Raw genomic sequence first — 16,612 nt, 5'->3', positions numbered from 1 at the left:
TGCCTGCTGCACATTTCCTTGGGTGTTTCCTTACAAAATATAATCTCTATATGGCTCCCATATACATTTACCTCTATAGTATGAGTAGAATTTGATTAGATGGATCTGTACCTAGTTGAGTGCAGATCATTTAGGGTAAAGGAGACAGGTGGGCCTGGCTTGAGCTAACCGAGGCTGAAGTAGTGCTGCCATGTTTGGGTAATAAATGTGTGAATGACACTTCTCCATGTCACCAGCCCTGAAGTTCTCCCAGGTCCATCATCAAATGCTGGTACTGGACAAAATTCCTGAGAGCGGAGAGTTGACTGGTACCGGCGGACAGGGACTCCCTTCTGGGACAAACTTCAGGGCCCATTTTCCAGGATTGATGAATCAAAGGCTCCAACAGAGCTGGGTCTGGAAGATGTCAGCTTGTTGTAAGACATGGATACCTATGCTATCCCTCCAAGGGACAAGACGATTAAACCAGACGCTGCCTGCAAAGCAGCCAGCAGCGGACATTATTCTATAATTAACAAAGCCAGTCTCCTGCATCTGCATTCAGATCATGAACGCTACAGCAACTCCCTACCCGATAGGAGAGGGTCATGTGGTGACAACATTCTTTAGAGCACTCTGGCAGAAACTCTGGCTTCAAAAACAGGTTTCCTCCTCCATGACTTTCTTGGCAGCAACCCGAGTGGCCAACACAGGAAGGGGAGGCGGATGGGGATGTGCTGATGCTTATAAACGACCAGCGTGTTCACTGGCTCGCCCAAGGTGCTTCCTGGCCAGAGGCTCAGAAATGCTCACTCCCTGTGCGGGTGTCTTAAGATCCCTCACATATGTACACACGTGTCCACCTACACACAGATAGACACGATATGCCTTAGATAATTTCTCTACATTTAAATTGCATTATAATAAACTAAGGTAGGGACTCTTGAGAAGTCCTCAGAAGAGCATAGTATTAAAAAGACGTAGTGAAAGCTGGGCGTGATGGCACATGCTTGTAACCCCAGCGCATGAGAGGCTGACAGGAGGATCGCACTGGTTCGAAGCCAGCCTCAGCTACTTAGTGAGACCTTGTTTCCAAATAAAGTATAAAATAGATCTGGAAGTATAACCCGGAGGTACAAATGCCCCTGGGTTCCACTCCTAGTACCACAAAAAAAAAAAAAAAAAACAAAAAACAAACAGTGAAAATAGCCCACAGACACGAAGCCCTCTAAACAGTAACACTTTCAAAGAAAGGACAGGGACTCCTCCTGGTGGCAGGTTATTTGTTGTTGTTGTTTTTTGGTGGTACTGGGGGTGGAACCCAGAGGCTTTCTATCCCTGGGCTATACTCCCAGACCCATTTTATATTTTATTTGGAAACAGGGTCTCACTAAGTTGCTGAGAGCCTCACTAAGTAGCTGAGGCTGGCTTTGAACCTACGCAATCCTCCTGCCTCAGCCTCCCAAGCGCGGGGATTACAAGCATGCGCCACCACGCCCGGCTTTGGTGGCAGGTTATTTAAGAAATCAGATATAAAGGCTGCAAGCTGGTGTGAGGGCACAAGCCTGTAATCCCAGTTCTTGGGAGGCTTAAAGAGGAGGATGGCAGGTTTGAGGCCAGTGTACCATAACTTAACAAGACCCTGTTTCAAAACAAAAAACAACTGCTGGGCATGGTGGCACACGTTTGTAATCCCAGCATTTGGGAGGCTGAGACAGGAGGACTGCAGTTTGCAGACAGCCTCAGCTACTTAGTGAGGCCCTTTGCAACTCAGTGAGACTCTGTTTCAAAATAAATAAAAAATAGGGCTGGGGGTGTAGCTTGAAGGTATAACACCCCTGGGTTCCATCCCCAGTACCACAAAAATAAAGAAAAAAAAAACTCACAAAATACAAAAAAATAAAACAGAGATGGGAATGTAGCTCAAAGGTAGAGCCACACTGGGTTCAATCTCCAGTACAACCACTCCTGAAAAAGAAAAAGAAAACAGGAGCTGCAAACATTTCTTTCAAAATTCACTCATAAGCCCTACTCATTGTTTCCAGTATCACTAAGAAGTCTCAAATTAATTATTATTGGTAGCCTAAATTCAATTTCGCTAAATTAATGTCCTAAGCAAACTTTCCTTCTTAGTTTTGGAATAAAAAATGAAATTTGAGCCCAAGTCAAGATCTGCTGCTAGGCACAGTGATACAATCTACACACTTAGAAACCCAGCACCTGTCTGGGCCTGGTGGTGCACGCTTGTAGCCCCAGCATTTGGGAGGCTGAGACAGAAGGACCGCAGGTTCAAAGCCAGCCCCAGCAACTTATTGAGGTTCTCAGCAACCTACTGAGACCGTTTCCAAATAAAAAATAAAACTTGGCTAGGGGAGATACTTAGGGGTAAAATGCCTCTGGACTCAACCTCCAGCACTAAATGAATAAATAGATAGAGCTGGGAGCTCAGAGGTAGAATGCCCCTGGGTTCCATCCTTAGTAACACCCCCCCCCCCAGCACTTGGAAGGCCAAGATAGGAGAATTGCAGGGTCAAGGCCAGCACAGAGCACACCTAACTCAGAGAGCCTGTTTGAGCTGAGCATGGTGGTACATGCTTGTAAACCCAGCATTTGGGAGGGTAAGACAGGAAGATCTCAGTTCGTGGATAGCTAGAGGCCCTTTGCAATTCAGTGAGATCCTGTTTCAAAATAAAGAATAAAAAATAGGGCTGGGGGTGTAGGTCGGAGGTAGAATGGCCCTGGGTTCCACCCCCCCCCCCATGAGACCTGTTCATGTCGGCTTATTCTAGCCACTGCCCCCAATCTGCTGTCCTTCACAGAAGCAGAAACCCACCATCTCCATAGGCAGGAGGTAAGACCATCCTCACAGATCAGTGCCGTGTCAATCAAATACAGAGTCTCAGTGGAAGTTAAAATATTTATTGATGTGTTTAAATTCTGTACATTCTCCACAGATCATATTAAGGAGTCTGTAGGTGAAGTTTAATCTGTGCATAGAGGGAAGAGACATGGATAAGGTCAGAGAGGAAAAAGGAAAAAAAAGCCACAGGAAAATAGAAAATATATATATATATATATACTACAGGTTACCAGAACCTTCAAATTAAAGAGGGGGGGGGTCTGTGAGTATTAACATCAACTATACAAGCATTACAAGGACTCATGTGAAGGAAAAAAAAAAAAAAATCTTCAAAGCTTTCCACAGTGTCTATAGATTCTATTTCATGTATAACCTGGAACCCTCTCCTTTCACAAAAACAGGCCCCCTATGCTCTCCTGGGTCTCAGCCGCCGACTTACTGTGGGTGTCTGAGTGAACAGCAAGGCTGGGGCCAGAGGAAGGGCAGAAGTGGAGGTACCAAGGGAGGGCCGCAGGTCAGTGCCTTGGGGAGACATCCAGGGGGGAGAGCCTGCACATTTGGATATATTTAGAGGGGGGTGAGTAGTAGAAAGCTACAATAAGTGACTGACAGATGGTGAAAGGATGTCGTGTACAATCTACAGGCTGGTTGCTGTGGAAGAACTGGATTTGGAAGAGCAGCCTTGGACACCCCCATTATGCTTGCTCAGAGGGGGTAAACAAAAATGCACTGACCCCTGGTGGGGAGCTGGCGCGCAGACACCGAGGCACCAGCACTGGAAGCGCTTGACTTCCAGGAACCTCAGAACCATTTAGTAAGGGTACCAGGATGTGCTTCAGTGGTTAAGGACAATGCCCTATTCCACTCAGTTTCTCAGCAACTTTTTAAAAGTTTACAAAGGGAATACTGCCTTCTTTTTTTACTTTATTATTTTTTTTAAATAAAAACTAGGACAGTGGATGAGCCTAAGAATTGACTTGTATATCATAACTGGAACAGCCTGCACGTACAGTCTATCACTGGAACCAACATTTCCATTTACAAGAGAGCATGTGTGAGACAATACAAGTGGGACTTCTGATTAATTTAAAAAAGAAAACTACATCCAGATATCTGTAATAGATCTTTTTCATTTAAGGTTTATATATCATATATTGTTATATTAACATTTTTCACCCATTTAAAAGAATGGAAATTGCAATTCTACAGTAGTACTTTATAGTCTTAATGATGCAAAAGGTCAGGGTGGAAGGTGAGACCCTCTGGCAGCAACTGGGGTCAGCGCTCCATCCGATGCTGGGCTTCTGGCCCACCTGCACCACCCCTCCACCCAATGTGCCACACGCTTCCTGAAGCTTAAATCTGCATCTGCTCCAGGTACTTGTAGGTTGGGTTCTCATAACCATGGTTTTGCATCTTGTTCAGGTGACGCTCTTCTGGGGTGAGCATTGGGTCAACCTGGAAGAACAATGATTACAGGTTATTGGAAGTGCGCTGGAAGAGGCCTGCACAGGCACCAGAAGACTAAGCTGTTTGCTGCACAATATTCTAGGAACAAAGCGACCCAGCATCTTGTTTCCACTGGAGAAACCAAAAGCAAGCTGGTGATAAGAACACAGAAAAAGAGTAAAGAGCTGGGTGTGGTGGCACAGGCTTGTAATCCCAGGGATTGGGAGGCTGAGACAGGAGGATCACAGTTCAAGGACAGCCTCAGCTACTTAGTGCTCACTTTGCAACTCAGTGAAATCCTGTTTCTTTTTTTTGGGGGGGGGGGTGTGTGGGGATGGAACTCAGGGGCATTCAACCTCCGAGCTACACCCCCTGCCCTATTTTGTATTTATTATTATTATTATTATTATTATTATTTTTTTTTTTTGGTGGTACTGGGGGTGGAGCCCAGGGGCATTCTACCTCTGAGCTACACCCTCAGCCCTATTTTTTATTCTTTATTTTGAAACAGGGTCTCACTGCATTGCAAAGGGCCTAAGAAGCTGAGGCTGGCTTTGAATCTGTGGAATCCTCCTGTCTCAGCCTCCCAAATGCTGGGATTAAAAGTGTGTGTCCCTTTGTTCGGAGCCAGCCTCGCTGACTTAAGAGACCCTGTTTCCAAAGGAAAAAAAAAATATATAAAAAAATAGGTCTGGGAGTGTAGCCCAGAGGTAGAAGGGCTTCCAAGAACCCCAGTACCACCACAAAAAAAAAAAAAAAAAAAAAAAAGCATGTGCCACCATACCCAGCAGGTGAAACCCTGTTCAAAACAAAGAAAAAAAAAATAGGGCCGGTGGTGTAGCTTGGAGGTAGAATGTCCCTACGTTCCTCCCCAGTACCACCAGAAAGAAAAAGAAAGAAAGAAAGAAAGAAAGAAAGAAAGAAAGAAAGAAAGAAAGAAAGAAAGAAAGAAAGGTAGGTGGTGAAAGAAGTACAACTTCTCTCTACAACTAGAGTCCTGAAGCTTGGTCCAAGCAGGTCTCTGTTCTGCTACATGACATGTGGGATAGTGGAGGTGAGCCACATCACTCAACTATGAAAAGGGAGTAGGCCAGATGGCCTCTAGTCTTTTCCAGCTCTGAAACTCGACAGCTAGGCCAGCTTCCAGCAGGAGAGAAGACCAAGCTACAGACTTGCATTTGAACTTACATTCAGACCGGGGATGTAGCACCGTGGTAATATGCTTGCCTAGCATGTGCCAGGTCCTAGGTTCCATCTTTGGCACTCCACACAATAAAACACCTAAATTTCCAGTGCACATTATATTCCTTATTGTATTTATATTTAGAATCAAGAGACTCTGGATATTTGCCACCATACTCTAAAAATAAGTGGCAAACAGATCCAATTATAAATCAGCAGAAGACAGAACAGAAACGGCCTGCGTGGACTCTAGTTTCTAAGTTTCCTGTTCTTCCTCCTAACCTCCCCATTAAAAAAAGAGAAGCTGGGCTGGGAGTACTTTTCAGTGGTAGAGTACTTATCAGCATGCACACTGAAAAAAATAAGCAGTAGTATTGGAAGTCCTTCTTTTTTTCTTCTTTTTGCAGGTCTACAGATGGAACCCAGGGGCACCGACCTCCAAGCTATACTCCCTATTTTTTATTCATTACTTTGAAACAGGGTCTCACCAAGTTGTGGAGGGCCTAAGTAGCTGAGGCTGTCTGCGAATTGTGATTCTCAGTTCTCACCCTCCCAAATTCTGGGATTACAAGCATGCGCCAACACGCCCAGCTGGAAGTCCTTCATTTTTATTATCTATCTATCTATCTATCTATCTATCTATTTTGCGGTACTGGGGATAGATCCCAGGGGCATTCTACTTCTGAGCTACAACCCCAGCCCTATTTTTTTATTCTTTCTTTTCTCTCTCTCTCTTTCTTCCTTCCTTCCTTCCTTCCTTCCTTCCTTCCTTCCTTCCTTCCTTTCTTTTTTTTTTGCAGGTCTAAGGATGGAACCCAGGGGCATTTTACCTCTGGGCTACACCCCCTGCCCTATTTTTTTATTCTTTATTGTGAAACCAGGTCTCACTGAGTTGCAGAGGGCCTCACTAAGTTGTTAAAGAGGGCTTCACTAAGTAGTTGAAGCTGTCCACAAACTGCGATCCTCCGGTATCAGCCTCTTGAATGTTGGGATTATAAGCATGTGCCACCACGCCCGGCTCAGTTCTTCATTTTTAAATACCACCCCCCCTATTTTAGCTGGGTATGGTGGCACACACATGTAATCCCAGCATTTGGGAGTCTGAGATAGGATCATGGTTTGAGGACAGCCTCGGCTACATTAGTGAGGCCCTTTGCAACTCAGTGAGACATTGTTTCAAAATAAATAAAAAAATGAGGCTGGGGGTATAGCTCAGAGGTAGAATGCCCCTGGGTTTCATCCCCAGTACTACTACTACAGAAAAAAAAAGTCTCCCCTTTTTTTCACTGTACTGGGGGTGGAACCCAGAGGCTTTTCTACCTCCCAGCTATATGCCTAGACCTATGTTATACTTTATTTGGAAACAGGGTCTCACTAAGTTGCTGAGAGCATCACTAAGTAGGCAAGGCTGGCTTTGAGCCTATGCGATCCTGTCTCAGCTTCCCAAGCGCTGGGATTACACCACCATGTAATCCCATGGGGGTCGGGCATGGGTACGCCACCATGCCCGACCCCCACGCCCTTTCTTGCCCTGGGGATTGAACCAGTAGGCATTCTACCTCCAAGCTACACTCCCACTGCGATTTTGTTTCTTATTTGAAAATGGTTTCACTTTAGGTAGCTGAGAGCCTCACTAAATGCCAAGGCTGGCTTTGAACCTGTGATCCTCGTGCCCAGAAGGACATACTCTTGAGAAAACATTCTTACTCTCTATAGTATAAAATGTTCTTATGATTTTCTGATATTCACAATCAAAGCCCAAATTAATACTAAAAGTTGGTGACTGCTCCTTGAAACAGGATCAGCATAATTCAGTGATGGCTGATTTCCAAAACATGACCTAATAATCCCGTGAGTAATGTAATTGATGGCAACACATCCAGTACTCAAGAAGTTAAGATGTTTGAATTCCATGCTGTTCCTGCCCCCAGCCCACCTGGGCCAAAGGCATAGAGCCAGCCAGCTCCTCACCTCCACGATCCCATGGCTGATGGTGCCATACTGCCTCTTCCTCAGCATCACCAGGCTGATGACGATGACTGTGGCAATGGCCACTGCAATGACCAGCAGACCAATGAGGGCACTGCTGCTTAGACTGAAGTCCTCCCGCAGAGGTCCCACCGCTTCCTAAATGACAACGCAGACAAAGAACAAAGTCCCAGTGGCCACTTGGCAACTGTGAGTCCAGTAACCCAGGAGAGCCATGTGCGTTTAGGTCGGTTTCTAAAGCCCAAGGTGGCTCTACAGGTGATATCCATATGGAGAGGGTATCCATGTTTCCCATTCCCAGAGAGATTTTCATTTTAGTTTTCTTACTCACAAGCATGGGGAAATGACATGAGGGACCCTTATTCACTCAGAACACCAGGCACATCTCACTTCCTACCTGAATTAAGAGTCAGAGTAGCTAAAGCGGATGTGAAACCTGACATTGGGTTCTGAAGCTGAACACATACCGGCTCTTCCTCAAGGCCTCCAACTCTCTCAGCATTGAAAATCATTTCTTTAACATCCAGAGTCTCGTCAATGACCTGTAAGGCATAAAAATGTCAGCAACTAGCAACTGGTTGAGAGGAACATTCAATATACAGCCTGCCACACTCATGCAGACCCATTCATTAAAGGCTGCACGGAAGGAGCAGGTGTGAATGCAAACTCGTGAACAGCAGTGCCAGGTAAGGATTTTCACTTGTGCTGTCCCTTGGTAACTGCTGTGGAGACATCTCAGGACCACTAGGAAGTCACATTTAAGTATCAAGTTTAGCTAAAACAACCCAGAGCCAGGCGTGGTGGCGCACGCTTGTAATCCCCACGCTTGGGAGGCTGAGACAGGAGGATTGCACAGGTTCGAAGCCAGCCTCAGCTACTTAGTGAGGCTCTCAGCAACTTAGTGAGACCCTGTTTCCAAATAAAGTATAAAAAATAGGTCTGGGAGTGTAGCCCGAAGGTAGAAAGCCTCTGGGTTCCACCCCAGTACTAATAAATAAATAAATAAATAAATAAATAAATAAATAAATAAATAGAACCCAGAAATGTAAGTAATAGAGAATACCAAAAGAATACAAAAGGGCTGGCAATGTAAGAACCAAACCCAACTTTATTCTAAATTTTCAAGTTACTAAATCTCTACTCACCTGAAAATAGCCTCTAATACATTATTGGTATCTTTAGTTGCAAATTTAGCTGTTATTTTCCTACTGTATAGCAAAAGATGAACTGCAGGGGCAAAAGAGTTTTTAGCCCTTCCCATCTGCAGAAGCTAAACAGCACAGCCCATCTCTGTAGATGCTGGAGCCCTACTTCCTACTAGGAAGGCAGACTCTCAGAGGGGCATCTGGAAGCAATACCACCAAGCCACTCAAAGCAGGGAGTCAAAAGGAAACGCGCTGGGCAGAAAAGAGAGTGAGCTCACCATATTTTCATCCACTTTATTCTTACTGTTAATCACTTTTTCTTCTGCACCGATTAGTCCCCCATCCTGTTCTCCTACTCCAGATCCTGTGTAGAGAGAGAATGCAGCTCAGTTTTTAGGTGACCCACCTCAGACCAATCTCACAGAGACAGCCAACTCCTACCCGGGAGCCAGGGAGCCCTCACCAAGCACCCCTGCCACCCCAACTCAACGTGCCACTGTGTTTGAGGATGATAGTGCCACTGCGCTATAAGGATGAATGATACAGGCATTTTCTGAGGACTGATGGGTATAATGAAGGAAGACAGAGTGCTTACTTGTCTCCCACTTGGAATAAATGGAGCATAAGCCTTTGGGGGAGGACGTTTGCTGTGAAATACAGAAGCAGAGTCTGGATGGAGAACATGCCACTCCTCCTATGTGACACTGCTGGGCGCCTGCTATCCCATACCTGGCCCTTCAGCACCCAGGACCTCCCACTGGATGAAGGACCTGCGCGCAGTGCTGACTGGCATGTGTGCTGTGAGCTTAGTCCACAGGCAATCCCTTCTTCCTCACATACTCCCTCCCCACAGCAAGCCCCCATCTGTCCTTTAAATCTCAGCTCCTCCCAGGTTACAGCACTTAAAATCTCAGTTTGAAATGATCAATCTTGTGCCTCCTGCTGAGCTGTATCCCTTTGGGAGCCTAGGTTCTAGAGGGTCACAACTTAAAGGGCAGGTGCAGAACAAACAGGAAGAAAGCATTCCATCAACAGGGAGGAGTGGAGCACCAGGACAGGAGGTGCTGCTCTTTACCTGGAGCGAGAATAGTAACTCTCCCTTTCTAAGGTTAGCTATGGGGGTCAACATTACTCATATGTGGTACTTGGGAGTGACAGCAAGACTATACCCAGCACAGGGAGAAAAAGGAACTATTCTCTATATTTTCAGCTTCAAAACATGTGATTTCTAGCTATTTTAAGTTTCTTTTTTTTCTTTTTGTGGTACTGGGGATTTGAACCTGGAGCCTCAAACATGCTAGACAAATAATCTACCATTGGGCTATTATATCCCAGCCCATGCTTCTTATAATAACAATACACACAATTCTATATACATGCCTGTGATTTGCATCTTTATTCTTTGCAGTATTGGGAATGGAACCCAGGGGTGTTTTACCTCTGAGCAATACCCCCAGCCCTATTTTTTAGCCTTTATTTTGAATGAGGGTCTCACTGAGTTGCAAAGGGCCTAAGTAGCTGAAGCTGTCGACAAACCGCAATCCTCCTGTCTCAGCCTTCTAAATGCTGAGATTACAAGCGTGTGCCACCACGCCCGGCTTCAATCTTGTATAAATAAATAGATCAGATCAATCTGACTGCACACTTGACATTCAAAGGCAACTACCTGCAAGTGAGTAAAATTCTAATGTGAATTTATATACAGTACTGCTGCCCTGGGCTTTGTCAAAAGCAGGCAATGATGCCAAGTCTAGTCATAAAGCAAAACTTTTTTTGTGGTAGTGGGGATGGAACCCAGAGGCTTTCTACCTCCAGGCTATACTCCCAGAGCTATTTTTTTTAAATATATATTTTATTTGGAAACAGGTTCTCACTAAGTTGCTGAGAGCCTCACTAAGACTTGTTTATTTATTTATTAGTACTGGGGAGTGAACCCAAGGTTTAGCTTTGAGTTACTCCCCCAGCCCTTTTCATTTTTTGAGCATAGCCTTGCTAAGTTGCTGAGGCTGGCCTTGAATCTGTGATCTCCTTGCCTCCTAAGTACTGGGACTACAGGTGTGCACCACCACACCCAGCTTAGACTCATTCCCAACTCTGAGAAATAAGGAACAACTGATAAGAGCTACCACAGCTACTGAACTAGCAGGCTACTAAATTCATTAACTAATTATAACAGAGCAGCCCAAATAATGTAATTTCTTCTAAAATTTTTCTTTTTTTTTTGTTCTGGGGATTAAACCCAGGGCCATTCTACCTCCAACCCAATTTTATTTCTTATTTGGAAACAGGGTCTTACTAAGTTGAAGAAGCTTCCTTCAAACCTGTGATCCTCCCGTCTTGGCCTCCCCAGTACTGAGATAAAAAGCATGCACCACCAGATTAAAATAACTGTATGATTTGATTCTAGTTAAATCAGGATGGCTTGTAAGTCTCAAAATGCCAATAAAGCAGCAATACTGGGTTCTCCATTATTTGAAAAAAAGATAGAAGGGTGTTCTCAGCAAGGACCAACCTTGGTAAATTCGAATTCTGAGCTTCTTCCATCTCTATCTCTCTCCTTAGAATTTTAAAGGTCTTAAGGGCAGGGTCCTATTAAAAATGATTAAGTTCCGCCGAGCGTGATGGCGCACACTTGTAATCCCCGCGCTTGGGAGGCTGAGACAGGAGGATCGTGCAGGTTCAAAGCCAGCCTCAGCTACTTAGTGAGGTTCTCAGCAACTTAGTGAGACCCTGTTTCAAAATAAAATATAAAATAGGGCTGGGAGTATAGCCCGGAGGTAGAAAGCCTCTGGGTTCCACCTCCAGTAACACACACACACACACACACACACACACACACACACACACACACACACGATTAAGTTCCAAACCAACTCACTTAAAAGGCTTACTACTAGTCTAGACTGTTCTAAAACTTTTTTGATGGCATAACCCACCGTTTCATAAACATTAACCAAAATCACTTTGGCGTAATAAAATGTATAAACAAGTGACTTTAAGAGAGCAAAAGTTAATGGTTAAATTGCTCTTCTAACTCATAACAGTTTAAATACAAAGGTGAAAGCTAGGTAAGCTTCTAGAAAATTCATCTTTATGTATATGCATCTAAGATGTTCCACTGAGAGGAACATTAGCACAGTGCTTTCCAAAGTAGCATACATGACTAGAACACAATAAAGTATTTACATAAATGTGGTTTTCAGAAGATTCAAATCACTTTTATGTTCTGTAAATATGCTGTGGCATAAACCAGAACACCAAAGTCTGAGCCAAGGAACACTGCGTGGTCTATCCATAACCAATCTGACAAAGCTAAAGAGTGGACTCATAAAATACAACATTAGCAACATAAAGTGTTTGCTTTTATTCTAGATGACCCCCCTCCGAAGGTTCAGCAGCTGGCAACTTAGGCAGCAGAAACTGTGTGGGCTCTGAGGACAGAGACTTGGGCTCAGACCCCAAGGCCTCTCCTCTTGCTCAGACTTGGAGCAAGTCAGGCAAGCTCAGAGGATTCTTTAATTGCCCGATCTATGAAATAGAGCTCAAAATCAGGCCCAGAGGGATGGTTCAGAGCATTAAACCAGAGTTAGCATGGTAATTCAGCACACGGCTTCCACAATGTGAACTCTTCAAAAACTGGAGACTCACTACAGCAAGAATTCATTCACCTGCCTTGACCTTTCTCATCTATCAGCTTCTTGAGAATGTTGGAGAAATGTGACAACTCAGGGGACATGAGACAAGTGGCACAGACAGAGGGCAGGGACGGCTGCAAAGAATAGGGGGAAGCAGAGAAAAAAGAAGAGGGAAAGGAAAAAAAGACTCCACCGGTCAACTATGCACACACATTAGCAATTCAAAACCAACCTGCTTAAATGGAATATTCTAAAAACAGATCTACCCAGATTTAAAGGCCTCAGGAAATTTCTGGGTTACTGGGCATTCTCTGGACATCCCAGAAGAAAAGCTAGGGTAGTCACACAGTGCTCAATACCGTTGACACTGGACTAAGCTCCAGGAAGCCAGATCAGCTTCCTAGCAATGCAGACACAGAGCTACACTGGCTCCACTCACGGCCACGGCGGAAGAAATGAGGTGGAAAAAGTCAGGTGATGGCATGAAACGGAAAATGAAGCTTCCAACACACCAGGGGAGTGAAAAGGAATGAAGGTCTTAAAGGGAACATCTTTGACAAACCAACCTTTTTTCATTGGGTGGTACAACTCCGGCTGAGTGTCTAGCAGAAAAGAAAACAATAAAAAAAAAAAAATAGCAAAAAGGAGATTAAGAAAGAAAATGACTTCTTTCAAAATTCCCGTCTTAGAATTTCTCTGTAATGTCAACAAAAGTCTTTTTCCTTAATTACCATGTAGGAATATCCCCTAAACAAACCTGAAATAAGACACACAGCAAATCACTGAAAGGTATCCTTGATCAGAGGAAAAAGTAGATCTGACTTGTGCCTTTAAGAAAATTCCCAAATTAGTTTGTCCCACAAAATTATTCTTAGAAAATAGCAAAACTTGTAGTTAGTACGGACTGTGGTTTACTGACAAGGAGACAAGGTCTTAGTTAAGCTATGTCCAAGACATGTTAACCCCAAATGCACATAAAAGTCCATGCATGGCCACCCTATAGCCTCAGAGTTTGGGATTTTTAAGATAAGAATAAGAATAAGAATAGGGTGACACCTCTTTACCCACTTTCTCAGTTCCTGTCTTATTACTACAAGATCCCCTGCACTGAGTTTGTACCTCTGCGACAGTAGTTTAGACTGCATTTCTGTTAAGGCCTGAAGGCTAAGCTGCTTGGCACACACCACCTTCCATCCCTGCCATCCAATTTGGGGCTTTCCTCAGACCTCTGTTCCAGCACTGTATCTGGTCAGAGGCATGTGACGGTACCCAGGAACCGTAAGACACCCATCAGGTAGGGTTCTAATCCTAAACCAAGCCACAGGAGACCAGGGGGCAAGTACTCGACCTCTTGATACCTTGGCATTCCCCAACAGGGACACTCAAGAGTACCTACCTTAGAGGATTATTCTGAGTATTGAAGAAAATATCCAAGCCAAGTGCTTAACTAAAGCTGGCATATAATCAGGACTCCATAGCTGAGGGCCATTTTATCATTACTATCACCACAGGCGGCAGCAGTAAATAAAATCTGATTACACAGACAAGTCTCAGGGGATGGGTCTTTGCAGCTTGCTTATTTCTGGTGCAGATTCACAGCTTTTAGAGATACTTAAAAAAATTTTAATTTTTTTCCCCTGTGGTACTGGGGATGGAACCTAGGGGCATTCTACCTCCGAGAAACACCGCCAACCCTATTTTTGATTCTTTATTTGGAAACAGGGTCTCACTGAGTTGCAAAGGGTCTCATCAAGTAGCTGAAGCGATCCTCGAACTGCGATCCTCCTGTCTCAGCCTCCCAAATGCTGAGATTACAAGCGTGCGCCACCCTGCCGGGCCTTAGAGATACTTTTAGGCATGGAGAACCAAGAAGAGAATAAAGGAAAGCATGCCTGACATAGCGTCTTAGCCCACACATCAGAGATGTGAGCCTGAACTGGTCCAGATACCTTCTCTGTCCCTCTACTACCTACCTCCCATATGAAAGGTAATGACATCAAAGTGCTATATACCACCTTCAGAGTGACTTCCGCATGTAAGGGGCCTCACACAAACAGAAAGAGCAGTGGATCTGAAGCAATTCATCTGTCAAACAGGAGGAATATTCCTGACTTCATAGTGCTGCTGAAGCCAGCTAAAAAGGACCCAGCACAGGGCCCACACACAGCAAGTGCTTGGGGTGTTCAGTCTCCCTTTCCCCTGCCTCCTGCCAGGAACATGACCTTCCCAACTCAACTCAGTTTCAAAAAACAGACCGCAATTTTCTCATTTTGTCTTTTCCCATCCCATAGCCAAGAAGAACCAAGGACTATACACACCTTCGTTCTCAGAAAGGGACGGGAAAGGATGGAAGGGGTGGAACGGTGGGATCTCCTCGCTTTCCTCAGAGCTCACCCGGACGTCCACGGGACTCTCTGAGATGGAGGCAGTGAACTGGTCCATGTCTGCTCGCTGTTCCTGAAGAAGTTCATCTGAAAGACACAGCGAGGAACTTTCAGAAGGACAGTGACTATGTATGGGACCAGCAGTTTAAAATGCTGATTTTTGTCATTCCAGAACTCAAGATCCACAGAATGTCATACCAGTCTGTGACCCAGTTTCCCAAGAAAGACCTTCCCAACTCTGCAGCACCACACAGCACTAGCAGGAACCCCAGGGCTTCATCCAGCACCCAATCCTCTACCTCCACTCTCTGATTAAGTGGTTTTCTCCAATGTCTGAATTGTGTGTGTGTGTGTGTGTGTGTGTGTGTGTGTGTGTGTGTGTGTGCGTGCGCGTGGTGCTGGGGATTGAACCCAGGGACATTCTACCTCTAAGCTACATCCCCCAGGCTTTTCTTTTTATTCTTTATTTGCAGGTCTGGAGGTAGAACCCAGGGGATCAGACCTCCGAGCTATGCCCCCTGCCCTATTTTTTATTCTTTATTTTGAAACAGGGTCTCACTAAGTTACAGAGAGCCTCACTAAGTAGCTGAGGCTGTCTGCAAACCGCAATACTCTGGTCTCAGCCTCCCGAATGCTGGGATTACAAGCATGCGCCACCACGCCCAATTTTTTATTCTTTATTTCAAAACAGAGTCTAAGTTGCAAAGGGCCTCACTAAGTAGCTGAGGCTGGCCACGAACCTGTGATCCTCCCATCTCAGCTTCTCAAGTACTGAGATTACAAGCGTGTGCCACGACACCCAGCTGGATTTGTTTTAATCGTGTGTGTGTGTGTGTGTGTGTGTGTGTGTGTGTGTGTGTGTGTGTTACTGGGGATTAAACCTGGGGGCATTTTACCTCTGAGCTACTCCCCAGGCTTATTTTATTTTTATCTCAGGTTGCTGAGACTCTCATTAAGTTTGCTGAGGATAGCTTTGAACCTGTGATCCTCCTCTCTCATCACCTTCCTGGGATTACAAGTGCGCGCCACTGAGCCTTTCTTAATTGTATGTATTTATGATGTATGATGTGATGTTTTGATATACACTATGAAATAATTACCAATTACATGAAGCAACATACATCTTCTGCAGTTTTTTTTTTTTTTTTTTTTTTGTACTGGGGGTAGAACTCAGGGGCATTCTATCTCACAGCTACACCTCCATACCTATTTTTATTCTTTATTTTGAAACAGGGTCTGAGTTGTAAAGGGCCTCACTAAGTAGTAGCCGAGGCTGTCCGTGAACCGTACTCCTCCTGTTTCAGCCTCCCAAATGCTGGGATTACAGGCATGCATCACCAAGCCCGGCTTCTGCAGTTATTTTTATTAATAGTACCAAAAATTTCCCCAGCAACTTTTCAGTATAAAAATTAATATAGCTGGGTGTGGTGGCGCACGCTTGTAATCCCCATGCTTGGGAGGCAGAGACAGGAGGATCGCGCAGGTTCGAAGCCAGCCGCGCGCGCTGGCTTAGGAGACCCTGTTTCCAAATAAAAATGTAAAAATAGGTCTGGGAGTGTAGCCCGGAGGTAGAAGGGCTTCCAGGAACCCCAGTACCACCAAAATAAATAAATAAATAAATAAATAAATAAATAAATAAATAAATAAATAATATAAACAGAATAAAAAATCTTCAGTATAGAAAATTATAAAAAGTATTATAAATATTTTACCAATATAAAACATAGTGCTCACTGAACATTCAATTTATAGACTTACTCATCTACATAACTGCAATTTCATATGTTTTGACCCACCTCTCTGATCTCAACTTTATTTTTTTTCTTGTAGCACTGGAGATTGAATCCAGGGGCATTCTACCTCTGAGCTATCCCCCTAGCCCTATCTTTTATTCTTTATTTTGAAACAGAGTCTCACTAAGTTGCAGAGGGTCTTACTAAGTAGCTGAGGCTGGCCATGAACCTGCAATCCTCCTGTTTCTGCCTCCTA

The 16,612-nt window shown here is 44.5% G+C and overlaps 1 protein-coding gene across 28 annotated transcripts in view; it reads right to left on the bottom strand.

Annotated features, from left to right (window-relative positions):
- Window positions 1-4,195: 4,195 nt before the first annotated feature.
- Window positions 4,196-16,612, bottom strand: part of APLP2 (amyloid beta precursor like protein 2) — a gene marked incomplete at both ends in the record, with an annotated part of 69,471 nt that continues 57,054 nt past the window's right edge. For 13 of the 28 annotated variants that reach the window (XM_080700007.1, XM_080699991.1, XM_080700008.1 and 10 more), the window contains 5 exons: window positions 4,196-4,297; window positions 7,442-7,597; window positions 7,927-8,001; window positions 8,883-8,968; window positions 14,558-14,710. In XM_080700007.1, coding sequence (XP_080556133.1) covers window positions 4,196-4,297; window positions 7,442-7,597; window positions 7,927-8,001; window positions 8,883-8,968; window positions 14,558-14,710 — 572 coding nt within the window. Of the gene's footprint in view, window positions 4,298-7,441; window positions 7,598-7,926; window positions 8,002-8,882; window positions 8,969-12,805; window positions 12,842-14,557; window positions 14,711-16,612 lie in introns of all 28 variants that reach the window. The other 15 variants (XM_080700001.1, XM_080700012.1, XM_080699997.1 and 12 more) reach the window with 4 other exon arrangements.

This window comes from Muscardinus avellanarius, assembly GCF_963383645.1.
Source record: "Muscardinus avellanarius genome assembly, chromosome: 1".
In the NCBI taxonomy this organism is placed as follows: Eukaryota; Metazoa; Chordata; class Mammalia; order Rodentia; family Gliridae; genus Muscardinus; species Muscardinus avellanarius.
The sequence above is the reverse complement of the archived record's forward strand: the minus strand, read 5'-3'. Positions and strand labels throughout refer to the sequence as shown.